Source organism: Pelodiscus sinensis, chromosome 31 (genome assembly GCF_052426305.1).
Source record: "Pelodiscus sinensis isolate ZL-2025 chromosome 31, ASM5242630v1, whole genome shotgun sequence".
In the NCBI taxonomy this organism is placed as follows: Eukaryota; Metazoa; Chordata; order Testudines; family Trionychidae; genus Pelodiscus; species Pelodiscus sinensis.
In genome coordinates this window covers 7,418,766-7,442,925 of record NC_143082.1, presented here as the reverse complement: position 1 = coordinate 7,442,925, position 24,160 = coordinate 7,418,766, and the positions used below count along the sequence as shown (strand labels likewise).

At 44.5% G+C, this 24,160-nt stretch overlaps 1 protein-coding gene across 10 annotated transcripts in view; it reads left to right on the top strand.

Annotated features, from left to right (window-relative positions):
* Window positions 1–24,160, top strand: part of BRD4 (bromodomain containing 4) — a 221,603-nt gene that overhangs the window by 122,600 nt on the left and 74,843 nt on the right. For 7 of the 10 annotated variants that reach the window (XM_075902152.2, XM_075902149.2, XM_075902154.2 and 4 more), the window contains 4 exons: window positions 12,389–12,672; window positions 13,773–14,138; window positions 15,395–15,475; window positions 16,590–16,718. In XM_075902152.2, coding sequence (XP_075758267.1) covers window positions 12,389–12,672; window positions 13,773–14,138; window positions 15,395–15,475; window positions 16,590–16,718 — 860 coding nt within the window. The remainder of the gene's footprint in view (window positions 1–12,388; window positions 12,673–13,772; window positions 14,139–15,394; window positions 15,476–16,589; window positions 16,719–24,160) is intronic. The other 3 variants (XM_089774705.1, XM_006119951.5, XM_075902157.2) reach the window with 1 other exon arrangement.

The window sequence follows — 24,160 nt, the reverse complement described above, 5'->3', positions numbered from 1 at the left end:
AGATGCAGCCATATTAGTCTGGTCTAGCTGAAACAAAAGATAGGACTATGCAGCGCTTTAAAGACTAACAAAATGGTTTATTAGGTGATGAGCTTTCGTGGGCCAGACCCACTTGGAGAAACAATGCTTGAAGCACGTTCAGAGGGTCCTGCTGGGTAATCGAAAGCCCTCCACTAGGGCAACATACCTAGCAAAGTGGAAGTGCTGTGGGTAGCCCAAAGGAACTTTTCCCCTATGGACTTGCCTATCTTGGCTATTTTTGACTAGCTTCTGGACCCTTGGATTCAGGGTCTGGCTACCTCCTTGGTCAGGGTTTACCTCACAGCTATTGGCCTTCCACTCAGGTTCCCAGGGAAAGTCGATTCTTGCTGACCACATGCTCCACCAGTTTCTGAAGCAGCTGGACAGGTTATACTCGCATGTGTGTCAACCCCTTCTGTCATGGGACCTTAAGCTGATGGCACCTCCCATTGAGCTTATGGCAATGTGTTCTCTCTTACACCTTTCTTGGAAGGTATCCTATCTGGTGGCTATTACTTTTGCCAGGCTGGTGTCCAGGCTCTGAGCTTTGACTTCGGATCCACCTTACACTGTTGTCTTTAAGGATAAAGTTAGGCTTCACCTACACTCTGTGGGTATTTGTTTGTTTGTTTGTTTGCCAAAGGTGGTGTCCCAGTTTCATGTCAGTCAGGATATGTTTTTGCCTGTGTTTTATCCCAAACCTCACAAGTCTGGAACAGAGCAGAGCAAGTCTGGACAGAGATGTTAGACATGCCTTGGCTTTTTATTTGTATAGGACAAAACTTTTCTATAAGTCCCCCTAGCTGTTTATTTTGATAAGTGACAGAATGAAGGGTCTGCCAATATCAGTCCGTCTTATCTCATCCTGATCACATCCTGTATTAGGGCCTGTTATGATCTGGCTCATTTATCAACTTACCCTATTACAGCCCACTCCTCTAGGGCCCAGGCCTCGTCTGCCACCTTTGTGGCACAGATGCCTATTCTAGACATTTGCAGCGTGGCCACCTGGTCTTCGTTGCATACTTCCGCGAACCATTATGCCATAGCACAGCAGGCCAAAGATGACAAGGCTGTTGGTAGAGTGGTGTTGCAGTTTGTTTCCAGGTAGTCTCTGATCCCACCTCCTTGAGTTTGGCTTGGGTTAGGGGATTCCAAAGCCTATTTGATGGGTGCTGTTAGGGAATAAACCATCCCATGACTGTGCATCCGGTGCACACATACCTCACTGGAATGGTTACGAGCAACACATCTCTCAGGACAACAGTTACAAGAATGCGAGTAACCATTTTATACTTGCATGTTTGGTAACACCTACCTAAGCCTTCAAGAGTATTAAGGTTTAGATTTTGCATGGCCCTAATGCAAAACACATCTGAAAATAGGAGCAACAAGCAGAATAATGAACTTGAAGTAGTCTTTGCACACAAATAGCATCCGTATTGGTTACAGCTTTTAATTTTGTTGGAATCTGTCTACTGGTTTTTCAAGATAGTGTATATACAATTTATTTTTATTGCATTTTGTAATAATCTGCTGCCATTTTAAAGGGTAGGCTTGCTATCTTTAAGATGAAATACTCTTCAGGGAAGGTAAATTCCACACTTTTGTGCAGACAGCTTACCAAAGGCCTATGCCATATTTAATTACCACCTGTCAGGGGGTACGCCCCTGTCTGGGGTTTCGGCCCCCTCCTACCGGGCCTATACAGTACCCAAAGTCCCAACGTAAAAGTCCAGGCCCCTCTGTCAGGGCATATATGGTAACCAAAGTCCCAACGTAAAAGTCCAGGCCCCTCTGTCAGGGCATATATGGTAACCAAAGTCCCAACGTAAAAGTCCAGGCCCCTCTATTAGGGCATATACGGTACTAGAGGCCTAACCGCTCTGAGAAGCCTCCCCTGGCCCGGGGTTTGTTTATCCAGGGAAGGGAAAACGGGTGGTAGGGGGACCCAGGCCCTCCCTCTCCACCGGGTCCCAGCCCAGGGCCCTTTAGGCAGGGCCTATGGCTCCTGCCCGCTCGGCGGGGAATCCGACCGATACACGCCGAGCCAAACTTTATATCCTTTGCCCTGGGCTGCTTCCTACCACGCCCTGGTTCCCCTGGGGCCCAGTCGCCTCTGAGGCAATACCTGCTGGGGTTGTGGGCACGCTCCTGCCGCCCTGGGTCAGCGGCTACTTTCTCCATGTCAGGGTCCGGCATGGGCAGTGACTCTGGTCCCAGCTGCTGCAGGAACACTGGCCCGGCCTGGTCTCCTCCCTCAGCCTGTGGCCTTCTTGACTGCAGGGCTCCTTCTGCCTTTATACCCGGCCGCTTCTGGGAGCATGCCCAGCAGGGTCGGACGGGTGGGGCTTCCTCCGCCAGTTGGGCCTGGGTTATCCCCTGTTCGTCAGTGCGGGGCCTGTCCGCCCCGTCACACCACCCATGCTCTATTTTGAGGGCTACATTGTTGCAATGGTTTTGTGTGGATCTTTGCTCACAGTCAACCTGTGGAACTCCTTGCCAGAGGATGTTGTAAAGACTTGGACTTCAACGGAGTTCAAAAAAGAGCTAGATATGCACATGGAGGTTAGGTCCATCAGTGGCTATTAGCCAGATGAGTAGGAATGGTAGCCTCCGTTTGTCTGGAAATGGACGACTAGAGAGGGATCATTTGAGGATTACTTATTATGCTCTTTCCCTCTGGGGCATCAGGATTGGCCACTGTTGGCAAACAGGATATTAGGCTAGATGGACCTTTGGTCTGACCCGTTATGGTTATTATGTTTGCAAGGTGGAGTTTCAGTATGAATGCTGTAGATTTTATTTAAAGGTAAATTCCAGCACACTGAAGGCTATTTAAAATGACAAATCAGTAAAACTATCCATGTAAACTTAAGTTCAATATTTTTGTTGCACTTACATCTCAAGCCTATACATTTTTAATAATTAGGTTGGTTTGTTTGCTTGCTTGCTTGCTTGTTTTTTGAAGCTTGGTTAATAGATTCAGAGACTCTAAGGCCAGAAGGGATCATTGTGATCTAGGACTGACCTCCTGTATATCATAGGTCATAGGAGTTCCTACATCAATTTATGTTTGAATAAGATCAATACAAAATTGGTTTAAAAATTTCCAGAGATGAAGACTCCACAACAATCCTTAGTAAATTGCTCCAGTGCTTAAATTCCCTCACTACCAAAAATTTGCGCCATAGTTCTCGTGTGGGTAGCTTCAGCTTTCAGCCACTGGACCTTGTAGTTTTTTTTGCTAGTTAAATAGCCCTCTCACACTTCCATTTTCCATGTAGGTACTTAAAAGATTGTGATCAAATCACTATGTAACTTTCTCTTATTTAAATAGATTGAGCTCTTTGAGCCTTTATATAATTCTTACGGCTGTCCTCTGAAGCCTCTCCTATTTTTCAATGCCCTGAATTATGGACACCAGAACTGGATATAGTATTCTAAATAACAGTTGCAGTGAATTCTGAAGTAATATAATAATATACTTCTAAATTTAAATAAAAAGGTAGTTTGACAAGATCTCTTCATATGAATAATTTCTAATTGGCATTACTCTCCTTTAATTCTTTATTAATCAGGTCCTATAGCAGCTGCTCCATTATTTTGCCCAAGATCAGTGTCAGTCAGAGAGGCCTATAGTTATTTGAGTCATCCAGTGTTTCTAAATACTGGCATATTACCTTGCTTGCTTTCTTCTCTAACTTGTCCAGTCTTCCAAGACTTATTGAAAATCGCGTTGAGTGTAACACGCTCCTCAGCCTATTTTTTTAAAACATGTGAAGGCAAGTTACTCATACCTGCTGATTTAAAAGTGTCTTGGCTACAGTAGTTGATGTTCCTTAGTTACTGTTGGAATGGAAAGTGTTTCATCATCATCTTATGTTGTGAATACATCTGGTTCTTTGCCAAAAGTAAACCAGAAATGACATTTGTGCCATATTATTGGCAACTCCTACCATTTCCATCTAGAAATGGACTACAGTATATTCCCTGTATACATTGGGGTTGCATTGTTGAAAAGAGAGGTGGATACCAAAACAGTGTATATTGGGGAATTTTTTCCCATAAGAAATAGTGAAATAAGATGGGATACCTTAATAACTTTGCCATAATCACCTATGACAATGCTCTTTTTGCCTAAACAAAGTGGCTGCGTCTAGTGGCTTTTGCAGAAAAACTTGCCAGCTGTCTACACTGGCTGCTTGAATTTCTGCAAGAACACTGATGATCTCATGTAAGATTGTCAGTGTTCTTGCGGAAATGCTGTGCTGCTCCCGTTTGGGCAAAAGCCCTCTTGGGTATATGCTTTTGCACAAGAGGGCCAGTGTAGACGACACAGTATTGTTTTGCGCAAAAAAGCCCCAATCGCGAAAATGGCGATCGGGGCTTTTTTGCTCAAATCCGTGTCTAGATTGGCGCGGATGCTTTTCCGCAAAAAGTGCTTTTGCGGAAAAGCATCCATGCCAATCTAGATGCTCTTTTCCGCAAATGCTTTTAACAGAAAAACTTTTCCGTTAAAAGCATTTGCAGAAAATCATGCCAGTCAAGACGTAGCCTGTATGTTTTTACAATGACAAATTATACAGTACACATAAAACATTGAATAAAATAATGTAGAATCCTAACACTGTTCAGACATACAGGCAGTCCCCGACTTACGCGGATCCGACTTATGTCGGATCCGCACTTACGAACGGGGCTTTCTCGCCCCGGAGATCGAGGTAGTGGATTGCTACCTGCGAGCTCCAGGGCGAGAAAGCCCCATTCGTAAGCTGCTCCGGTGCCCCTGGTCTGCTGGAGCAAAGCCTCAGAAGCGCGGGAACCGCTGCTGCTGCCGCTTGAGACCCGGTGCCTGTGGTCTGCTGGGGACGGTCCCCAGCAGACCACAGGCACCGGGACTGAAGCCGCAGCCGCGGGGGGGAGGGGGAGTCCCGCGCCTCTGAGACTTTGCCAGAGCAAAGCCTCAGAGGCGCGGCACCCTGCTGCCGCTGCTGCTCTGCTCCCCGTGTCCCTGGTCTGCTGGGGGGGGGGGGGGGCGGATAGTGTCCCCCCCCCAGCAGACCAGGCTTTTGTTTTGGACCCTGGAGCAGAGCAGCTGGGGCGCAGCGGATTGGTCCTGCAGCACCCGCTCTGGGCACTACTGGACCAACCCGGCAGCACCCCAGCTGCTCTGCCCCAGGTCCTGATTCAGCCGCTGCTGGTCAGTTTCAGCAGTGGGTGAATCAGGACGCCTGGGGCAGAGCAGCTGGGGTGCTGCTGGGTTGGTCCAGTAGCGCCGAGGGGTGCTACTGGAGCAACCCAGCAGCACCCCAGCTGCTCTGCCCCAGGCGTCCCCAAGTCAGCTGCTGCTGAAACTGACCAGCGCTGACTACAGGAAGCCCGAGGCAGAGTTGCTCTGCCCCAGGCTTCCTGGAATCAGCGCTCATCAGTTTCAGCAGCAGCTGACTTGGGGAAGCTTGGGGTTCTTAAGTTGAATCTGTATGTAAGTCAGAACTGGCGGTCAGTTTCAGCAGCGGCTGAATCTGGACGCCAGTTCCGACTTACATACAGATTCAACTTAAGAACAAACCTACAGTCCCTATCTTGTACGTAACCCGGGGACTGCCTGTATAGCACTTTTTAATACAGTGAATACACAACAGTTCTTCTTCAGTGGTCCCCTTGGTTGGTCCACTTAGATGCTTCAGCCCTGCTGTGCACATAGCCTGGTAAGTTTAATCAGCCGTCGCAGGTTCAGTTAAGCCAAATGTAGGTAGGGAGTGGCAGCTGGCTTTTCCGTAGCTGGCATTTTGGTTGCAGAAGTCTTAAACTATATCAATGTCTGCTCTCCTGCATTAATTTTTGAATGACCGATCTCCCTGTAGCAAGTCACTGCATAATTGAGAACCCTGGAGATTTTGGCAAACAGTTCATGAAATAATCACTGCTCTTTCTTATTAGTCATTTCACCCAGCAATCCAAAGAAACAGGAGAGACCCTTTCTTATCAGACTCCTGGCTTCCTGCTCTATCCACCTGTTTTGTTAGTCTTTAAAGTGCTACCAGACTCTTGTTTTTTAAGTTTTTACATTATCACTGTCATCCTTGCTTTCTTGTTGGTCCAGCTCAGTTTCACATTGTCAGTTGCTCAGTGTGAGATCTCACACTGAGCAACAGTGTGCAATTGCAACAGCTCCTGTACATTCTCCTGTACAAAGCATCCATCCTTTCTCAATTTGACTACAGGCAGTCCCCGGGTTACATGGATCCGACTTACATCGGATCCCTACTTACAAATGGGGTGAGGCAACCCTGCACTAGCTGCTTCCCCCCAGCAGACCAGGGAGACGCGGAGCGGCTTTTCTCAGCAGACACCTCAGCTTGAGAATAAAGGACTAAGGGAAGTGAGGTGTGGGAGAATAAAACTGAGCTCTGGAGAAATGTTTGGCTAGAGTTTCCCCGACAATATGTACCAGTTCCGACTTACATACAAATTCAACTTAAGAACAAACCTACAGTCCCTATCTTGTACGTAACCCGGGGACTGCCTGTATTTCTTGCTCAAGACTAGGAATGGCATTAAATCCCACAAAATTATGGACAGCATCTGACCATGCATGGTGCCAAATGCCATTCATATAATGTGAAGTGATTTCTTCCCATCACACAGCAATGTTTCCGCACTGTTTAAGATGATGTTTCCTTCACTGGCCATATGCTTAATCAGCACGGAGAATGTACTCTTTAGTTAATAAGCCTTGAATGTGTCTGCTGGACGCAAGTACAGTACTGGATTGTACAAAACAGGAACATGTTCCAATTCACTTTGGTCCCAATCTGTGCAAAAGACGGATATATAGATCAGAACGAGCATAAATTAGAACATATAATATGAGCGACGGATATCCGAAACAACAGATAAGAGGGAAACTTTTACCAGGGTCCCCTTGCAATAGCATTGTCATGATTCCTTTTGTTCATAGTATACTCTAAAAACTCATTATTCTTAACTCTTCTGACCATAGACTTTGTCCTTATTCTTTGCTTCTCTTTTCAATTTTTTATATTTCCTAGCTTCGAATTTATATTTACTGCTATCAGCTTTCCCTCTTTTCATTTATTTTCATGGAGAGATCTATCTATGGGTATGTCTAGACTACATGGCTCCATCGACAGAGCCATGTAGATGAGTTTATTAGACATAGGAAAATGAAGCGGCGATTTAAATAATCCACTTCATTTACATCAAAATGGCCGCCGCGTTGTGCCGATCAGCTGTTTGGCGTCACAGCGGGGCAGTCTGGATGCGCTGCGGTTGACAAAGGAAGCCTTTGTTGACTGCTCCTGTATGCCTCGTGAAATGAAATTTACCTGAGCAGTCAGCAAAGGCTTCCCAGACTGCCCCGCTGTGCTGCCAAACAGCTGATCGGCACCATGTGGCGGCCATTTTGATGTAAATGAAGCATGATTATTTAAATCGCCGCTTCATTTTCCTATGTCTAGTAAACTCATCTACGTGGCTCCGTCGACGGAGCTATGTAGTCTAGACATACCCTAAATGTATGTGTACACACAGGGCAATTATTTTTACAGTTTTCAATCTCCTCATTAAGTTTGGCTGGTTCTTTTATCCAGTGTTATCAGTTGTTAAACATCTTTCTCAGTTATTACTTTTTGGGTGTGTAGGTAAAAGTTCTTAAGCAGTTCCCAATTTTCATTTTTGTTTATGTGTGTAAATTCTTCTTTCCAGCTGACTGAACTGAGTTGTCTTCATATCTGGGAAATTGGTCCTTTTAAAACCTTACTTATATTACTAGCTTGGACATTAACAGATGTAATTACATCATGATCAGTTGCACCTCTGAACGTTTTATTTCTATGACTAATTCCTTTTTATTTGTCAAGGTGAGGTCTAATAGAGATTTTCGTCATATTTGATGTATCGCTTTGAGTTAGGAAATTGTCATGAATGGCTTTTAATAATTATGAGGATGTTTTAATATTGGCAGTATGAAGCCCTCAGGCATGTGCAATGTGAAATTGAAGTCTTCTATGTTACATTTTTTTTCATATACACAAGTTTGACGTTTTTTCCATTTTACTAGGGGGCTGCACCCTCCACTCGCTATACTCACCAACACTGCCCCCCCCCTTGGTCGCTGACTGTTTTTGCAGCTGGAGAGCCTGTTAATCTTGCACTGAGTCCAGTTGTGCTCTCCATGGCCCCAAATCACTTGCACGCTTCTCCACTCCTGCCCATCACATCCCTGGACAGGCCCCGCTATCTGAGCTCTCAGTCCATCCCTCCTGCTTGTGCCCTTCAATCGCCAGCCAGTGCTCCTTGCCTGCACATCCTTCCCGCGCCTGCTCCACCTGCCAATAAAATAGTCCATGGCCCACAGCCCGTCCACCTCCATCCTGCATTTCCTCCCCCACCATTCTCCCTAACCCCCTCTCTCCGCCCATCCCCCTCCTTCCATCCCTAGTCCCCCTCCGCCCTTCACTCCTACACCCCCATTTCCCTGCTTCCATTTATACTCCACCATCCTCCCTAATCCTCCCTCCCTCTCTCCCTGGCCTTCCCCCTTCTTCCATCCATAGCCCCACCTCCATTATCCATTCCTACACTCCCATTCCCTTACCTCCATTCCTACCTCCACCATCCTCCCTAACCTCCCTTCCCCCTCCTCTTCCTTTCATCTCTACACCCACCTCCATTCCTACATACACCCATCCTCCCTAACCCCTCCCTCGCCCCACCTGCACACTGCCCATGCCCCTGCCTCCATTCCTATATCCTCATAGAATCATTGAGCTGGAAGAAACCTCAGGAGGTTATTGAGTCCAGCCCCCTGCCCGAAGCAGGACCACCCCCACCATTCCACCTTACCATACCACCCATCCCCACATATACCTTTCCTCCATCCCTATGCACACAGACAGGCAACCTAACCAGCAAAGAACCTAACCATCAGGCCTATATGAGGAATTTTTTTTGGGGGGGGGGGAAGGAGGAAGAAGAGGGGACTGCTCTGAGTGCTGTGACATCAAGATCTGGGCAGCTGCCTGGAGAGAAGGGGCAGTAAAGGTGGCATTGCTGGGATGTTGTGAAGCAAAATAGGGGGATTTCTGTGGGTAGAGGAAATGGAAAGGAGGCAAAAAAGGAGTCTGAAGGGAAGATCAGAGAGTGGAGGTTCCTTTTGGATGAAAGGTTGAGAAAGGGGGTGGGAGTCTGTGTCAAGGGGGCAGGAGAGGGGCTGAGGACACATGGACACAGGAGAGGGGCTGAAGATGGAAAGAGGGCCTGAGAGCCAAGCAGTGAGGGGGGGTATCCAGGTGCCACCATGCAGAGGCAGCACCCTCGCCCCCCGCTACCCGAGGCGTGTGCGTGGGGCTTCCCTGCATGGGGGGGGGGGAGTTGCACACGGGGCTTCCCTGCACAGGCGGAGGGGGGGTCGGCCCCGGGGCAGGCTGGTTTCTGGGGGGGGGGGGTAATCCTGGGAGGAGGGAGATGCAGGGGACTCTCTCTGCCTCCCAGCCCCCACTCCCCAGCTACAGAACACTGTCCCCACTCCCCTGTCCCCAGCTACAGAACGCTGTCCCCACTCTCCTGGCCCCAGCCACAGAACTCTGTCCCCACTCTCCTGGCCCCAGCCACAGAACTCTGTCCCCACTCTTCTGTGCCCAGCTACCGAACTCTGTCCCCATTCCCATCCCCACTTCCCGAACTCTGTCCCCACTGGCACTCTGTCCCCTGCTGCAGAACCCTCTCGCCTGCCCCCCCCCAGCACCCTGTTCCCTCTCCCCTGTCCCCAGCTGCAGAACTCTGTCCCCACAAAATGTACAATTATAAATGCTTCATTTTAGATTTAAATAGCATGAATAAAAAACAGACCATTTATTTCATAACTATAAATGTGATTTTAATTTTATGTATCACATAATTTAAAAATAAACTGTTTATCAGAGTGTGTAAGTAAGGGCTGGGGATAGCAAGTGATGGACAGAAGGAGAATAGAGAGGGCGGGGCTTCAAGGAAGGGGCGGGGCGGTAGATCTTCACCTGTTCTGAGATTTAAAAAGTGATCTTGGGTATAAAAAGGTTGGAGACCACTGTGTTAGGGTATGTCTAGAGTACATGCCTCTGCCGACAGAGGCATGTAAAATAGGCTACCCGACATAGTCAATGAAGCGGGGATTTAAATATCCCCGGCTTCATTAAAATAAAAATGGCCACCGTGCTGTGCTGGCTCAGCTGATCGTCGGCACAATGTGCGAGTCAAGACGCGGATTGGTCGACAAGGGAAGCCTTTGTCGACCGTTCCCTTATGCCTCACGGAACGAGGTTTACAGGAGCGGTCAACAAAGGCTTCCTTTGTCGACCGATCTGCATCTTGACTCGCGCTGTGCCGACGATCCACTGAGCAGGCACAGCGCAGCGTCCATTTTTATTTTAATGAAGCCGGGGATATTTAAATCCCCGCTTCATTGACTATGTCGGGTAGCCTATTTTACATGCCTCTGTCGGCAGAGGCATGTAATTTAGACATACCCTTAAAGAACATTGATCTGTAAGCTTTCAAGATCACTTGCAACTGACTCTTAAATAACTTGGAAGGAAGCAAAGCCAATTTTGACAGAGTACCAATCCTTATCCTCTTTTGTCCACTTGGTCTTCTCTAAATAGCTTATAGCCATGATTTGAGTCATACTTGGACAACTGTCTTCTGTATTTGAGTTTTCAATAGGATAATGTTTAATAGCTCACTCTCTGCTTGGTCTTGCTGTGAAGCTATAATGTCATATATGCCATATTAATATGTTATCAGGGAACCCTGAAGTGGTGTAATCAATTCAGTGTTACAGTAGATGTGCCCTCTGAAAAAATGTCTTCAGCTAACCCTCTCGTTAGCCTAGTAAACTGTGCCCATTACTAGTGGGTGTGTCAGGAGTTGCCAGGAGGAGTGGTATCTGCCAGAAGTCTCAAGGTCTACGTGCCCCTTCAGCTGCATCTTGAAATATGCAAACCCTTCCTGCAATCTGGATATGTTCAATTTGCTCCTGGTAGCGGGGATAAGCTACAGCACATGATTGACACTGTTTTACATTTGTGATTATAAAGAATGGACTTTATTTTCTATGTTAATATATTTTGGTTCAGATTAAAAAATAAAGCTGTAACAGGACATAGTAGTGACCTAAACTTGCATTCATTCCTTACAATGTCATTGCCTAATCAAGTAGGCACAGTGACAGACTGTAAAAGGGGAAAGTCCCTTCCCTCCCCCCACCCCGAAATATTCCACAGCATGAAGCTTTCAAGGATGTAGGCAGAGTCTTATACTACCAGAATCCTAAATGGCTTCTTTTTTTTAACTAAGTAGTTGCAGCCTATAGAAGTCTTAAAAGCATATATTGAAAAGGGTAGGATGAAAACTTGTTTTCTGTGCATACATTTTTGCTGCCTGGTTGTAATGGACTCAAGTTGTAGTGGAAGGAGGTCTAGGTTGGATATTGGCAAAAACTACTTTACTAGGAGAGTGGCGAAGCACTGGAATGGGTTACCTAAGGAAGTGGTGGAATCTCCATCCCTAGAGGTTTTTAAGTCCTGGCCCTGGCTGGCATGATTTAGTTGGGATTGGTCCTGCTTTTAGCAGGGGGTTGGGTTCAATGACCTCCTGACGTCTATTCCAACCCTATGATTCTATGATTCTTCAAGCATATCACGAGGCAATACTGCTTGACCCCAAGTATGGTGAAATTTCTCAGTTACTCAGAGACATGATTTTAAAATGCCTTTCCCATACTTTAATGTGGAAAGCCTATGGTCACAGGTACCTGGTTTTTGTACAGGTATCTGAGATTCTTGTGGCATTTCACATTGTTATCTTTTCAAGTTGCCTTGTTGGAGTTTCTGCTAGCCATCAGGCAGATGATCTTTCTCTGAGACTGCTGTAGATTTGTTGAGGTGACAGTGGCTGAATTCCCACTGAATATCAGCTCCTGTTGTTAATTGATGGGTATTGACTACTTCTGAAGGAAGTTCTGCCCAGTCTTACACCAAAAGTCTGGTAGCTGTGAAAAGTGGCCAGAAAAAGATAAACAGGGAGGGCCTTTCCTTTCTAGGCTCTGACAGGGATGCCTATGAAAGGTTGTTGGGAGGAAGATGGCAGTTGTTTCTTGAAACTTGATTCTATTTAAAATTTACTGTAGAAAAATTATATTAGTGCTTATCCTGAATTTGATTACTCAGGGAAGGATGCACTAAGTATTGTTACCCAAGCGCCACTATTTAAAAAAAAAAGATGATTATGAAATGTGCGTTTGTTGCCTGATCAGACTGAGCAAGTTTGAAGTGTTAAATATGGTCCTTTCATTTTTTGGCAGTTACACCCAAGCCAGGAGCATCTACGGTACAAAACACAACTCAAGCATCATCCCCTGCTCAAACACAGGCCTCACAACAGAATCTTCAGTCCGTGCAAACAACTCATTCCTTTCCTTCCTTGACCCCTGACATTATTGTCCAGACGCCAGTAATGACAGTGGTGCCTCCTCAACCATCTGCCCCTCCTCCACCTCCTCCCCCACCTCCTGTTCCCCCAACTCCTGCTCCCCAGCCCATTCAAGCACACCCGCCTGTTATCCCAACAGCTGCACAGCCTGTGAAGGTGAGTGAACAAGAACTCTGGAGTTAGTGAGTCAGGATTCTGTGTGTTCCATTTCCTCTCTAGGAGAGAAGAGGCTTGTGGGATGACTATTTTAAAACAGTCACTGTGAAGTCCCTTTCTTCTTAAGGTTTAAAACTGCTTTATAGATTTTTACTAATTGGAAGCAAGGGATTTCCAAGAGCGCATAGGAGTGTTAGGCTCCCGACTCCTTATTTGTCTTTGAAAATCCCACCTGAGTTGACTTGTGCAGGGTCATACAGCAGTAAAAGCAGAATGATGAGTATAGTCCAGGAGTTCTGATTCCCAGTCCTCTTCTCTAACCAGTAAGACCCTTCTTGACTTGTCCTTATCAATTAAAAGTAGAATCTGTTTCCCATGGGTTGACAGGTAGCAAAGTCATTGAATAGAATGAGATGTTTTTGGGAGGTTTGCAAGGAAAAGAAAACCCTCTGACTTGAGAAACTGTGTCACTCTGGTTAAGCGATGCAAAATTGACTAGTAATTTTGGTTTTTGGATGCTCAACTTAACATTCCAACTCATTAAAATCAGGTTCCTTTATGGTGTCTCAAATTGGGTACCCAGAATTGCCTCTTGCTTTTGCAAATTTTGGCATATATCTTCAGCAGATCAGAACCTGCCAACCAATACTTACTATTTTCAGCAATGTCTTTAATATTGTTGTATCAGTTAAGATTACTACTTCCATTTCTCCTGAGACATGTCGCTTCTGTGGCTGTCATGTGCCATATACAAAGTTCTTGGCAGAGTTAGGTACCCAAGTTGAATAAACTTTCAGTGGGAGTTGGTCACGTGATTGCCAAAATAATTTGGGTTCTGGGTTTTTGAAAAAACTGCACAAGCTGTAGAAAAGTATCCTAAGAGGTTTACTTGACCATGGTTCCTTAAGTAAAAGGTTTTAAGAACGTCTTTCAGCATGCATATTTATAGAAAGCTTTTTAACTTTTTTTTCCCATTTCACCTGAGTACTTAGTGTTTATACTTTAATATGCAACCAGAGGTGGATCCAGTGAATAGAATAGCAACAAAAGAGCACAAGATTATATTATATTGTAATGCTGTTGTATTTGTTATTTTACAGACAAAAAAGGGAGTGAAGAGGAAAGCAGACACCACAACACCAACAACAATAGACCCAATTCACGACTCCTCCTCACTGCCCACTGAACCCAAGTGTGCCAAGATGGGCCCACGAAGGGAAAGCAGCCGGCCAGTGAAGCCTCCAAAGAAGGATGTTCCAGATTCTCAACAGCATGTGGTAGAAAAGAGTAACAGTAACAAAGTGTCTGAGCAGTTAAAGTATTGCAGTGGCATCATCAAAGAGATGTTTGCCAAGAAGCATGCTGCCTACGCATGGCCCTTCTACAAACCTGTGGACGTGGAAGCACTGGGACTGCATGATTATTGTGATATCATTAAACATCCCATGGATCTGAGCACAATCAAAGTAAGCTCAGTTTCACATAGCCAAAACAATAGACTGTGCAGGAGGAATAACTTCCCTGGGGAAATGCAGTCTGTTTTACGTGCCAACTCGTGTGTGGGTGTACACATGTAGTTGCATGCTTAACATGGTGTGTTGTAGAGATCCACCAAAAATGTGTGTGATACAAAAGATTTTTCTCTGGGACTCTGAAATCAATTAACCATTCCCTTTCCACTTGAAAAGTCTGGTAGGGGGAGTCTCTTATCTGTCCATAGTTAGCTAATTTTTAGGTGGCAGGTTCTGAAAAGAGGATAATCATCTTTCCAAAATGGTCTTCAGAAAAAATTGCCTATGCATTTTATAAAAGTAAATGTCCTCTGCTGTAGCAGTCTACTCTGAATATGCTTAGCCAAGATAATGGGCTCCATCAGTACAGATTGCTGTAGTGGAATTTTTCTTTAAAAAAAAACAAAAAACAAAAAAACACCACTTTCCTCCCCCTCCCTCCCCGCCCTGGCTATTCACTGTTACAGGAAATGTTCTGCTTAACATAAAAGACCATATTAACAGCAAATCAAAGCTTTTTACTATAAAGACATAGCTAGCTCCATCTTGTGTAGTATTTGAGAATTGCTTATCCAAGAGAAGTAATTGCAAAGCAGTCCATATCTCTGCTGAAAATGCCGGTTTATTGATTGGAGCACTAAAATTGTATAACTTCATCATGGATATAGCCTTAAACTGCAGATTTCTTTGCTTGTATCAGTTTAACTCAGAGCCCTAATATTCACATAACTTTTTTCTTTTTAAAAATACTTTTAAGCAGAAGAAATAGGAAATTTTTCTCCCATGCCCATATTGAGATGACTTTACCAGTATGAGGTGAATGAAGGAAGATAGTTTTTCCTTCAATTGAATAATTAAAAAACTCTGCTAAAGATTGACTGAGTAACTTTGCCCTTTTTTCTGAGTATGCATAATAACTTTGAACATTCTGTAGTAACCTTCAAATCTAAGAAAAAAAATCAGGAAATTCTGGAAAAGTGCAAGTACAGAGAGGATCTGGATGGCTGAAGCATTGGTAATGGGATAATAAAGCTCTTTATTCCAGGTCACTGATTGAAATTTAGTTCAAGTTGGTTGTGAGCAAAAATCATTGCCCATGACAACTGTTCTATGTTTATATGAAATGCATTGGTGGGTCTTGTTCCAGTTGCTGATGGTCAGGTGTCCACCTCTCAAAAAAACACCATCACTTTTGGCCTTGTTGTTGGCAGGCACAGCAGAGAGGCAAAGGATTGAATGAGCCATGGAGACAGAACTATCCTCACCTCTGGCTCCTTCAGACAAAAATTGAGGTATATAATGAGATGGTGTGGACAAGTGTCTATAAATTGAGATCTGCACATGCCATGGCTTCACACCACTACATTCACTTCATAAATAAAATGAGGTTGCTGTGCAGGGAGTTTATTTTAAGGCTTGTGTTTTTGTAATGCCAGACAGTTTCTGGATTGACTAAGCCTGCACAATTTAACTGCTTTTTTTGTTTGTTTTTGTTTTCTTTAATTAAGATCTGTTTCTATCCTGGGGTGGGGAAAGATTCACCCATAGATCCTTGGGGGAATTTGTTCCCGCACTACTCTCTCAAATGTCCTGTGCTGCCACAGCCAGTTGGATGTGGTTCCCTGTGTCTGACAGAAAAATGCCAAGCATTTTGCCTTCTCAAATGCTTTGAAGTTTCTGCTGACCTGAAGGAGGGACTGTCTTGTGGTCCCAATTTCTAATTCCTCAAGCTGTCACTGCTATGCTGGACTGACCCTATTGTGGGATGTCTTTAATTGCTACTGACAGTTTAGGATTTCTCTTATAAAAAAGTGATACAACGATTAAAAACTTGTTTTTTTTAGAAATCATTTCTAATGTGTGTGTGAAGTTTTAGCACATTGTTGTTCAAAGTCCTGCACTGTGATTGGTAACGATATTCATGGGCATGGGGATCAGTAATCTAGTGTATTAGTTCTTTCATGTTGTTCATTGAATTAGTAGAGTAGTGAAAGTGTCTGCCAGATGCAGGCAGAAGTGTTCTCCCATGTGGTTTGCAGCTGCCCATTAGTATGGGGGGGCGGGAGGGGTGGTTCTGTAAAGGAATACCAGCTCCAGCATTCAATGTTCCATTTTGATCTCAGGAATTTGGCTGCATTATACATTTCTGTAGTTGTCTTATGGATGCACCTCCATGTTATAGTTCAGGGCAGTTGTAATCTGCTCCATTTTATGTAAAACAAATGCAGATCTCCAGTTTCGGGCAAGTTTCTAAAGCACTGCTCCATTTAGTAAAAGTTAGATATAAATGGAGATTAGGTGGAAGTCCAGAACTCTCAGAATGCCATAGTTCCAAGATGTTTCTTGTCCATTCAGTAACTTATTTTGTTTGCTCTGTTGATAGTGGAGTTTTGTTTTCCCTTCTAGTCTAAACTGGAGAACCGGGAATACAGAGATGCTCAGGAATTTGCAGCAGATGTCCGATTGATGTTTTCCAATTGTTACAAATACAACCCTGCTGATCATGAGGTGGTAGCTATGGCACGGAAACTGCAGGTAAAAAAACTGCTTTGTTAGAGTGCTTTTCTGTTTTGAATTCATATCTGAATGGTTTTCATAATGGTCGAGCACAACCTATACCTTAAACTTAAAAGTAAAATAAATGGAAGAACAGAAATATATCAGAAATATATATATTTTCAAATACAAATCTTCCACATTGTAATGCTAGCATGAACTATAGTTGCTATACCAGCTTGAATAGACTGTACTGGTAACTTTTTTTCTTTGAATAGTGTCCCTATAGTTACTCCACTTCAGGTGTACATGCATCTCTTGAATCTTTTATTGGAAATTTTCAATAGCAGTGTCTGTTAAGCCCATTCATTTCACTCCACACATTATAGTTCCCTGTAACTGACTAGAGCTAGATACACACCATCCTCAGTTCTTTTTCAACCACCTCAGTGTGAGACAGTGTCTATCATACCTGCTTCTAGTGCTGCCTGGAGCTTGCTTTAGGATTGTCTAGGTTTTAGATTAGTGTCACTTCTACAAGTTATATTGTATAGTTTCTTTGCTTTGGTTGAGAGGGCTTTTTCAATGTTCCTTCTTCTCCAATGTTTCTTCTTACCCAGAATGAGTAGGAATGGTTATCCCTAGCCTCTGTTTCTCTGGAGGTGGGTGACAGGAGGAATCACGTGAGGATTATCTGTTGTGATCCCTCCCTCTGGAGCATCTGAGCATCTGGTATTGCCACCATTGGCAGACAGGATACTGGGCTAGATGGACCTTTGGTCTGACCCAGTATGGCCGTTCTTATGCTCTTTCCCTGAGAGTGGGGAGAGGTTCCCTTGATATTTCCAAAGAAGTCATAATCTTTGGTACCAATGATTTCTGCTAGGCAGAACACATAGCAAGTCTCTACCTGATACAAATCCATCTAACACCACAGGAATTTAGATATTTAAGAGACTTCTTTGTTTCAGAAGAGTTGGAGTCTCTTGTCTCAGTAGGTACCAAGTGTCCAATGATACTAGTATCACCAGGATTAGATCTTTCCCTGGTGTCACCTGCTTCTCCAGTACTTTCTGAGCCAGGCAAAGCTCCTTCTGTAGAGAATAACATGGGCCTCTCTTCAGATTCCTAAATATTTGTGCAAGGACCAGTCATCATAGAGATATCTTGATAGAAAGAAAGATCTAGGAATAAGAAAAATCCATGTCTTTTCTCATTGGTATGACCAACATTAGATCTTCTATGCTTAATGGCTCTCTTCAGAGGCCATATTTAGACCTTTAGGCCACTTATTAACAATTTTCAAGTGCCTTTCTCATGGTGATCACTTGGGAAGACTGCTAGCACACATGCAGCTTGTACTTTTGTAACACATAATGCGAGGTTATACATTCACTGCTTCCAGGGATAGGTTAGGGTAATTTATAGCCTGGACAACCATGATCTAGACAAGCTTGTGTCTTTCCCTCATTGATCGAACCCTGCAAATTTGCAGGTATCTGCTTTGCATCCGCAGATGTGGATATGGATATCCACGGTTCATTTTTTGTGGATATCTACAGCTCATTTTTGTAAATACAGATGCGGGTACAAAATTTTGTATCAGTGTAGGGCTCTACTCATTTGGCTCACTCAGCTTGGTGGAACAATACATCCAAAGTCTGTGCTAGTGTTCCCTTCAGCCATTGTCATATCACTGTAACATTAGAGCAGTAGCCCCCAACCTTTTGGGGCTGCTGGGCGCCTGGGGGCGGGGCCGCACACGCGCCGGGTGCCCGGTGCTGGCACCACTCCTGTGCCACACACCCAGGGGTGGAGCTGCCCGTACGCCATGCGCCCGGGGCTGGCGCCGCTCCTGTGCTACGTACCCAGGGGCAGGGCCGCCCATGCGCTGCATGCCCGGGGCCAGTGCTGCTCCTGTGCCGTGTGCCCAGGGGCGGGGAAGCCCATACACTGCGCTCCCGGGGCCGGCACAGCCCATGCACTGCGCACCTGGGGGTGGGGCTGCCCATGTGCTGCACCCCCGGGGCTGGCAACGCTCCTGTGCCACGTGCCCGGGGTGGAGCTGGTCCTGATCAGTCGGTGGGCGCACAGAAATGGACCGGCAGGTGCCATGGCACCTGCGGGCACTGTGATGGGGACTACTGCATTAGAGACATCCATAGTATGATGCAGGGGCACACTTAGGGAGGCTCACCATTCAGGACATATTGTTCAAGTGTCTTCTACACATCAGTTTCCTGGTGCCATGAGTGGTCAAGAATGCCTTCAGCTACTTCATTCCATTAATCAAAGGCAAATCAATCAGTGTCATTGCACACAGCATAGCCTGCATGTTCTTCAACATTGTCAGGAGGAAAAGGGTGCAAGATCCCTTCTCTCTGTGCTGACTCAATAAAACTCTAAAACGGATGAATAAGCAATCACATCCTTATTTCAGTCTCACCTTCCAGTCTGACCGTGGCTGACAATCTCAGCTGTTGCTTCTCCCTGAGTATAAAGTGAGAGCTGGACTTGTGGATCCTCAGTTGTATTTTTCTGACACAGGTGTTTCTGGAGGTGGACTTGTTTACTGCTGTTGCTAATAGTAAATGCAATAAATTCTTCTCATTAGGGATAGAAGAGGTTAACTGCTTACTCAATAAACATAGACTTAGAACAGAATATTGAAGATCTCCTGTAGCTAATCATGAAAACCTCGGAGAGTAGCCATGTTAGTTTGTGAGGGTATGTCTACACAGCAACATTATTTCGAAATAACTAATGTTATTTTGAAATAACTTAGTCTGCATCTACACAGCAGGCAGTTATTTCGAAATAATGTCGAAATACTGTCAAGGTGGAGGACTTCTTACTCCGACTCCTGTAATTCTCATTGTACAGGGATTAAGGGAAGTCAGAGAAAGAGTGCTCTCTCCCGGACTTCCTGCTGTGTAGATAGCTTATTTTGGCATTTGCCGCTATTTTGACTTAAGCTACCCAATTGACGTAGCTCAGTTTGCGTAGCTTATTTCGAGCTAAGCCCTGCTGTGTAGATGCACCCTACCTGAAAAACTTAAAAAACAATGATTGGTCCTGCAGCACCTTAGAGACTAACAAAAATGTATATAGTATCATGAGCTTCCGTGGGCACGCCCCACTTCTTCAGATGAATGGAGCAAGGGACCCATAGGTCCAAATAAATAGCAGAAGAAGAGGGGAGATGGGGAGGGAAAGAGAAGGTGGGGGGAACTTGTCAGTTAGAGTGTCCATGTTAAATGAGTCTAATAGAGTGGGCTGTGAGTGCCAGATACTTAGCTTTTGATGTCATTAGGGTGTTCAATGTAGCAGCCCATCCAGTTCATGTCTTTGTTTAAACCTTGATGTCAGATTTGCAAATAAAGGCAAATTCCACAGCTTTTCACTCCAGCTTTTTTTTTAAATTGCTTTGTAACAGTATAGTCACTTTTAGATCCATTAGTGAGGGCCCCAGGCAAGTTAAAATGTTTCCCAACAGTTTTCTCTGTGTTACCATTTTAAATATCTGATTTGTGTCCATTAATCCTTTATCATAGAGAATGTCACAGGATCAATGTGACACAAAGAATTAATGGACACAAATCAGACATCTGAAATGGTAACATACAGAAACAGGAAAAACTGAGGAAATGCCTCAAGAAGTGAGCCAAAGTACTTCTCTCCAAAATCTGCTTTGGGACACTAATCTCGTTTTGTGGATAATATTCAAGGATGTTGGAGCCATTGGATAGCCTTATATGAAGCTTTGTCTATTCAGTTGGAAGTGTCCCATCTTGTTTCTATTGTAGAACGTTTTAATCAGGTCTTTCTGCTTTCCATCCCCAAATATTGAGCTTTTAATTCTACCTGATCTATTTGGGCTATGCGCTTTGAGGGCAGTGGAATTTATACATTTATTATAGACAATAGGGAATGTACTTTATATATTCTTAGACCCCAGGTTTCACTGTTCCACTTTTCAATGCTGGTCACTCTTTTTGCTTTGACTCAAAAAGGCATTATGGATGCTTTTGTGACTTCTTTGCTGCAATTCTAGGATTGTTTAAAGAAATAGTAATAATTAGCCTGAGCTTTCACAGTCTTAAATAGCTGCTTCTGTTTCACTTATTCAAGAGTGATTGTAGCAATGTTGATTCCAGGATATTAAAGATAAGATGGGTGAGGCAAAAACTTTTATTGGACCTCCCCTTTGTTGCACAGAGCTCTTCCTCGGGTTAAGGCACACAGATGTAGCAACTGTCTTTTGCAGGGCAGTCACGTGTGGTGTTTTGTAACCAGTGCTACCTAATGAAACCGCTATTTCTGATAACGATGTTCTAAACCACAACACTGATTCTTTTATAGTTCACAGACTGATTCAATTGGTGAAGGAATTCGACTTGAGTGCATTGAGTGAGCTCCATCTTTTTGAATGACCTCAGGAGAACCCAATGAGTTGCATTTCTTAGTTAGTGGTGACATGGAAGATGTGGTCTTCATGGTATAGTATCATGCTTAAATAACAGTTTTCTTGCTGGATCCTGCTTAGCAAATAGGTGTCAGATACATTTTGAAATTCAGCCTCTTTCCCTTGCTACTTTAATCTCTATTTTTGCACCCTCTTCTCCTATATATCATGTCTGTTGCTGACTTTCAGAATTTTTCTGAAGCAACACAGAGTGAGACAGGGCTTATCTGATTTTGAAATTGTAATCAATTTCTGAATAGCAGTGACCAGTCTTCATTTTGCCTAACTCTGATTTTGAAAGCCTTAACTGGTAAGAGGCAGAAGGTGAAATCCTGGTCCCATTAAAAAGCAAAGGCAAGATTCCAATTGGTGGGACCAGGATTTAACCCACACACTGTATCTGTCTGCACACTCATTAAGGTAGGTTTGTTCACAAGCATTAAAGAGTGACAACTTGCTTTTGTTTTTTAAAAGGAAGGTTATACACCACAATAATTGAATTGTTGGCTTATATGCAGTTAATTTTTACTATATGCCGTTTTTGAATGTCAATTACCCAAGGAATATGAATCTTAGTATCCTGTAACTTTTGCTGGTCTGTGCTGCATTTACGCAGGCAAGATATATGTCCTTATATTCCTGTGTGACTTTGGAGAAAGAACCCTGCACTGTAGCCCAAAGGAGCATTAGCTCTTTTGGAAACATGATAACACTGTGTGAGCTCTCAGCTCTTTGTTAGTGCATTATAACTGTCTAGCTTACAGCAGTAGTCAAATCCATGCCCTGAATTTCCATACTGCTGAGTGATCTGCTTAGCATTTTGGACAGCATGTTACCCATTTTAAAACCTTGTTAAAAATTATTAAATGGAGAAGGTTATGTGTTAAAGGAAGGACTGAGCGATTCACCAGAGAGAACATGCAAGTATCAATGCTGCTGGCACATCTGACAAGGAGCACTTAACTAGCACAGACAAATTTAAATTACAGCTCACAGTTGTAACATCATGGCTGTGACTAGACTGGCAAGTTTTTCCACATAATCAGATGATTTTGCGGAAAAACTTGACAGCTGTCTACACTGGCCGCTTGAATTTCCGGAAAAGCACTGACGATCTCATGTAAGATTGTCAGTGCTTTTCCGGAAATACTATGCTGCTCCCGTTTTGGCAGAAGTCTTTTTCCAAAAGACTTTTGCCCAAAAGGGCCAGTGTAAACAGTACAGTAGTGTTTTCCGCAAAAAAGCCCCGATCGCGAAAATGGCGATCGGGGCTTTTTTGCGGAAAACGGCGTCTAGATTGGCCACGGACGCTTTTTCGCAAAAAGTGCTTTTGCAGAAAAGCATCCTGCCAATCTAGACGTGCTTTTCCGAAAATGCTTTTAACAGAAAACTTTTCCGTTAAAAGCATTTTCGGAAATTCATGCCAGTCTAGACGTAGCCCGTGTGTTCTGCACATGTGTGCTATGCCTGGCTATTACTCCACAGAGATCACTGTTCTCGTTCCTCCCTGCCTCCTACAGTAACTTATATGAAATCCTGGCCTCCCAGTCTTAGAATTCAGGGCATTTGTGCTTTATTTGTGTCTTATGACTATGGTTAGGAGAATGAAAGACATGAGACTTAGAATGCCTCTCATGTCTGAAGTGATGTTAGAGATCAGTGTTAAATCATATCTCAGATACCTACCTAGTCTTCACTATATAACACTACATAGTGATTTGCCCAAGACCTTGTCATGCAATCTGAAGGTCATTTTGTGCCAAGCCTTTTAGTGTAGCACTAGAAGTGAGCACAGTTAAACTTCCTGACTATCCTACTGTGTAACAGAGGAGTGAGGGGCTCGTCTTTTCCCCTGGAGAGTCTATTCCTCTTTCTTCAGACATGCACCAACATATATCAATGACATTCTTCCAGCCATGATTTAAAACTAGCTTCCTGCTTTGCATTTTATGGGAATTTTTTTATTATTGAATGGTGAGTTAGTAGGGTTTCCTATAATACACCAATTTTTGGAAACTTACTAGTTTGAATTTTGTTTTTTGGGGGACAGTAGGGGCAGAACTCAAGCCTTTGTGTTAAGCGCAGAAAAAAGTGGTTTTACTTCACTTGTCTATTGGCTTTTTGACTGGATAACATTTTGAGCACTCTGTGTCACTGCTGTTCTAACTAGGGCAGGTTCACAAGGGCAAAAAGTGTTGATAGGCTAGTGATCATAACTGTCTCATTCCATGCAACGAAATCTTCTATGTAGTTATTGTTTATTTCCATTACTTTAACACAGGGGTGGGCAGTAAATTTTGATGGGGGACACTCCAAGATGGTAAGTGGTCCAGGGCTGCACTTGGGGAGGATGGATACAGGAGAAGATTCTGGCCAGGGGAGGGTTTAAGAGGTGATGCAGGGTCTGGGAGGGTGTTGTCACTGGGGGAGGTGGTACAGAGGGTTTGTGTGGTGAACTGGGTGGTGATGGCAGAATGGAGCAGGGAGTGGGAGGTGCCAGAGGCAGGCTCTGAAGGCGCTTACCTAGGCAGCTCCCAGCCTGCAGCACCCTGAGGCAAGCTTCCTGGCTGCTGCAGGCCCAGGCTGCTCAAAGCGGCTGGTTGCAACCTGTGGCTCTCTGCTCCAGGTGGCGTGGGGGAACTGGCTAATGGGAGCTGAGAGATTTTGCTGAGGGGTGAGGGCAAAGTGTGAAGCCTCTCCCTCCCCCCAGCACCCAGACCTGAGCGCCACAGGGAATAGCCAGATCCTTAAAGCGGCATGAAGATGCTCTGTGCCTGATGGTCCTGGCGAGGTAGCCTGCAAGCCAGATCCAGGAGCTGGTATCTTGCGCACCCCTGTCTTAGCATCCAGAGGCCCAAACTGAGATACACAGTGGGACCCGCAGGGACTCTTGTCCTGTGTGTATATACATTGCCTCACTATCTAAGTAGACAAGTAGACTATAGGAGAAAAATAGCAGCCATTATCCCTAATTGTACTGATGGGGATCTGAGGTACAAAGATTGTTAACTTTTGT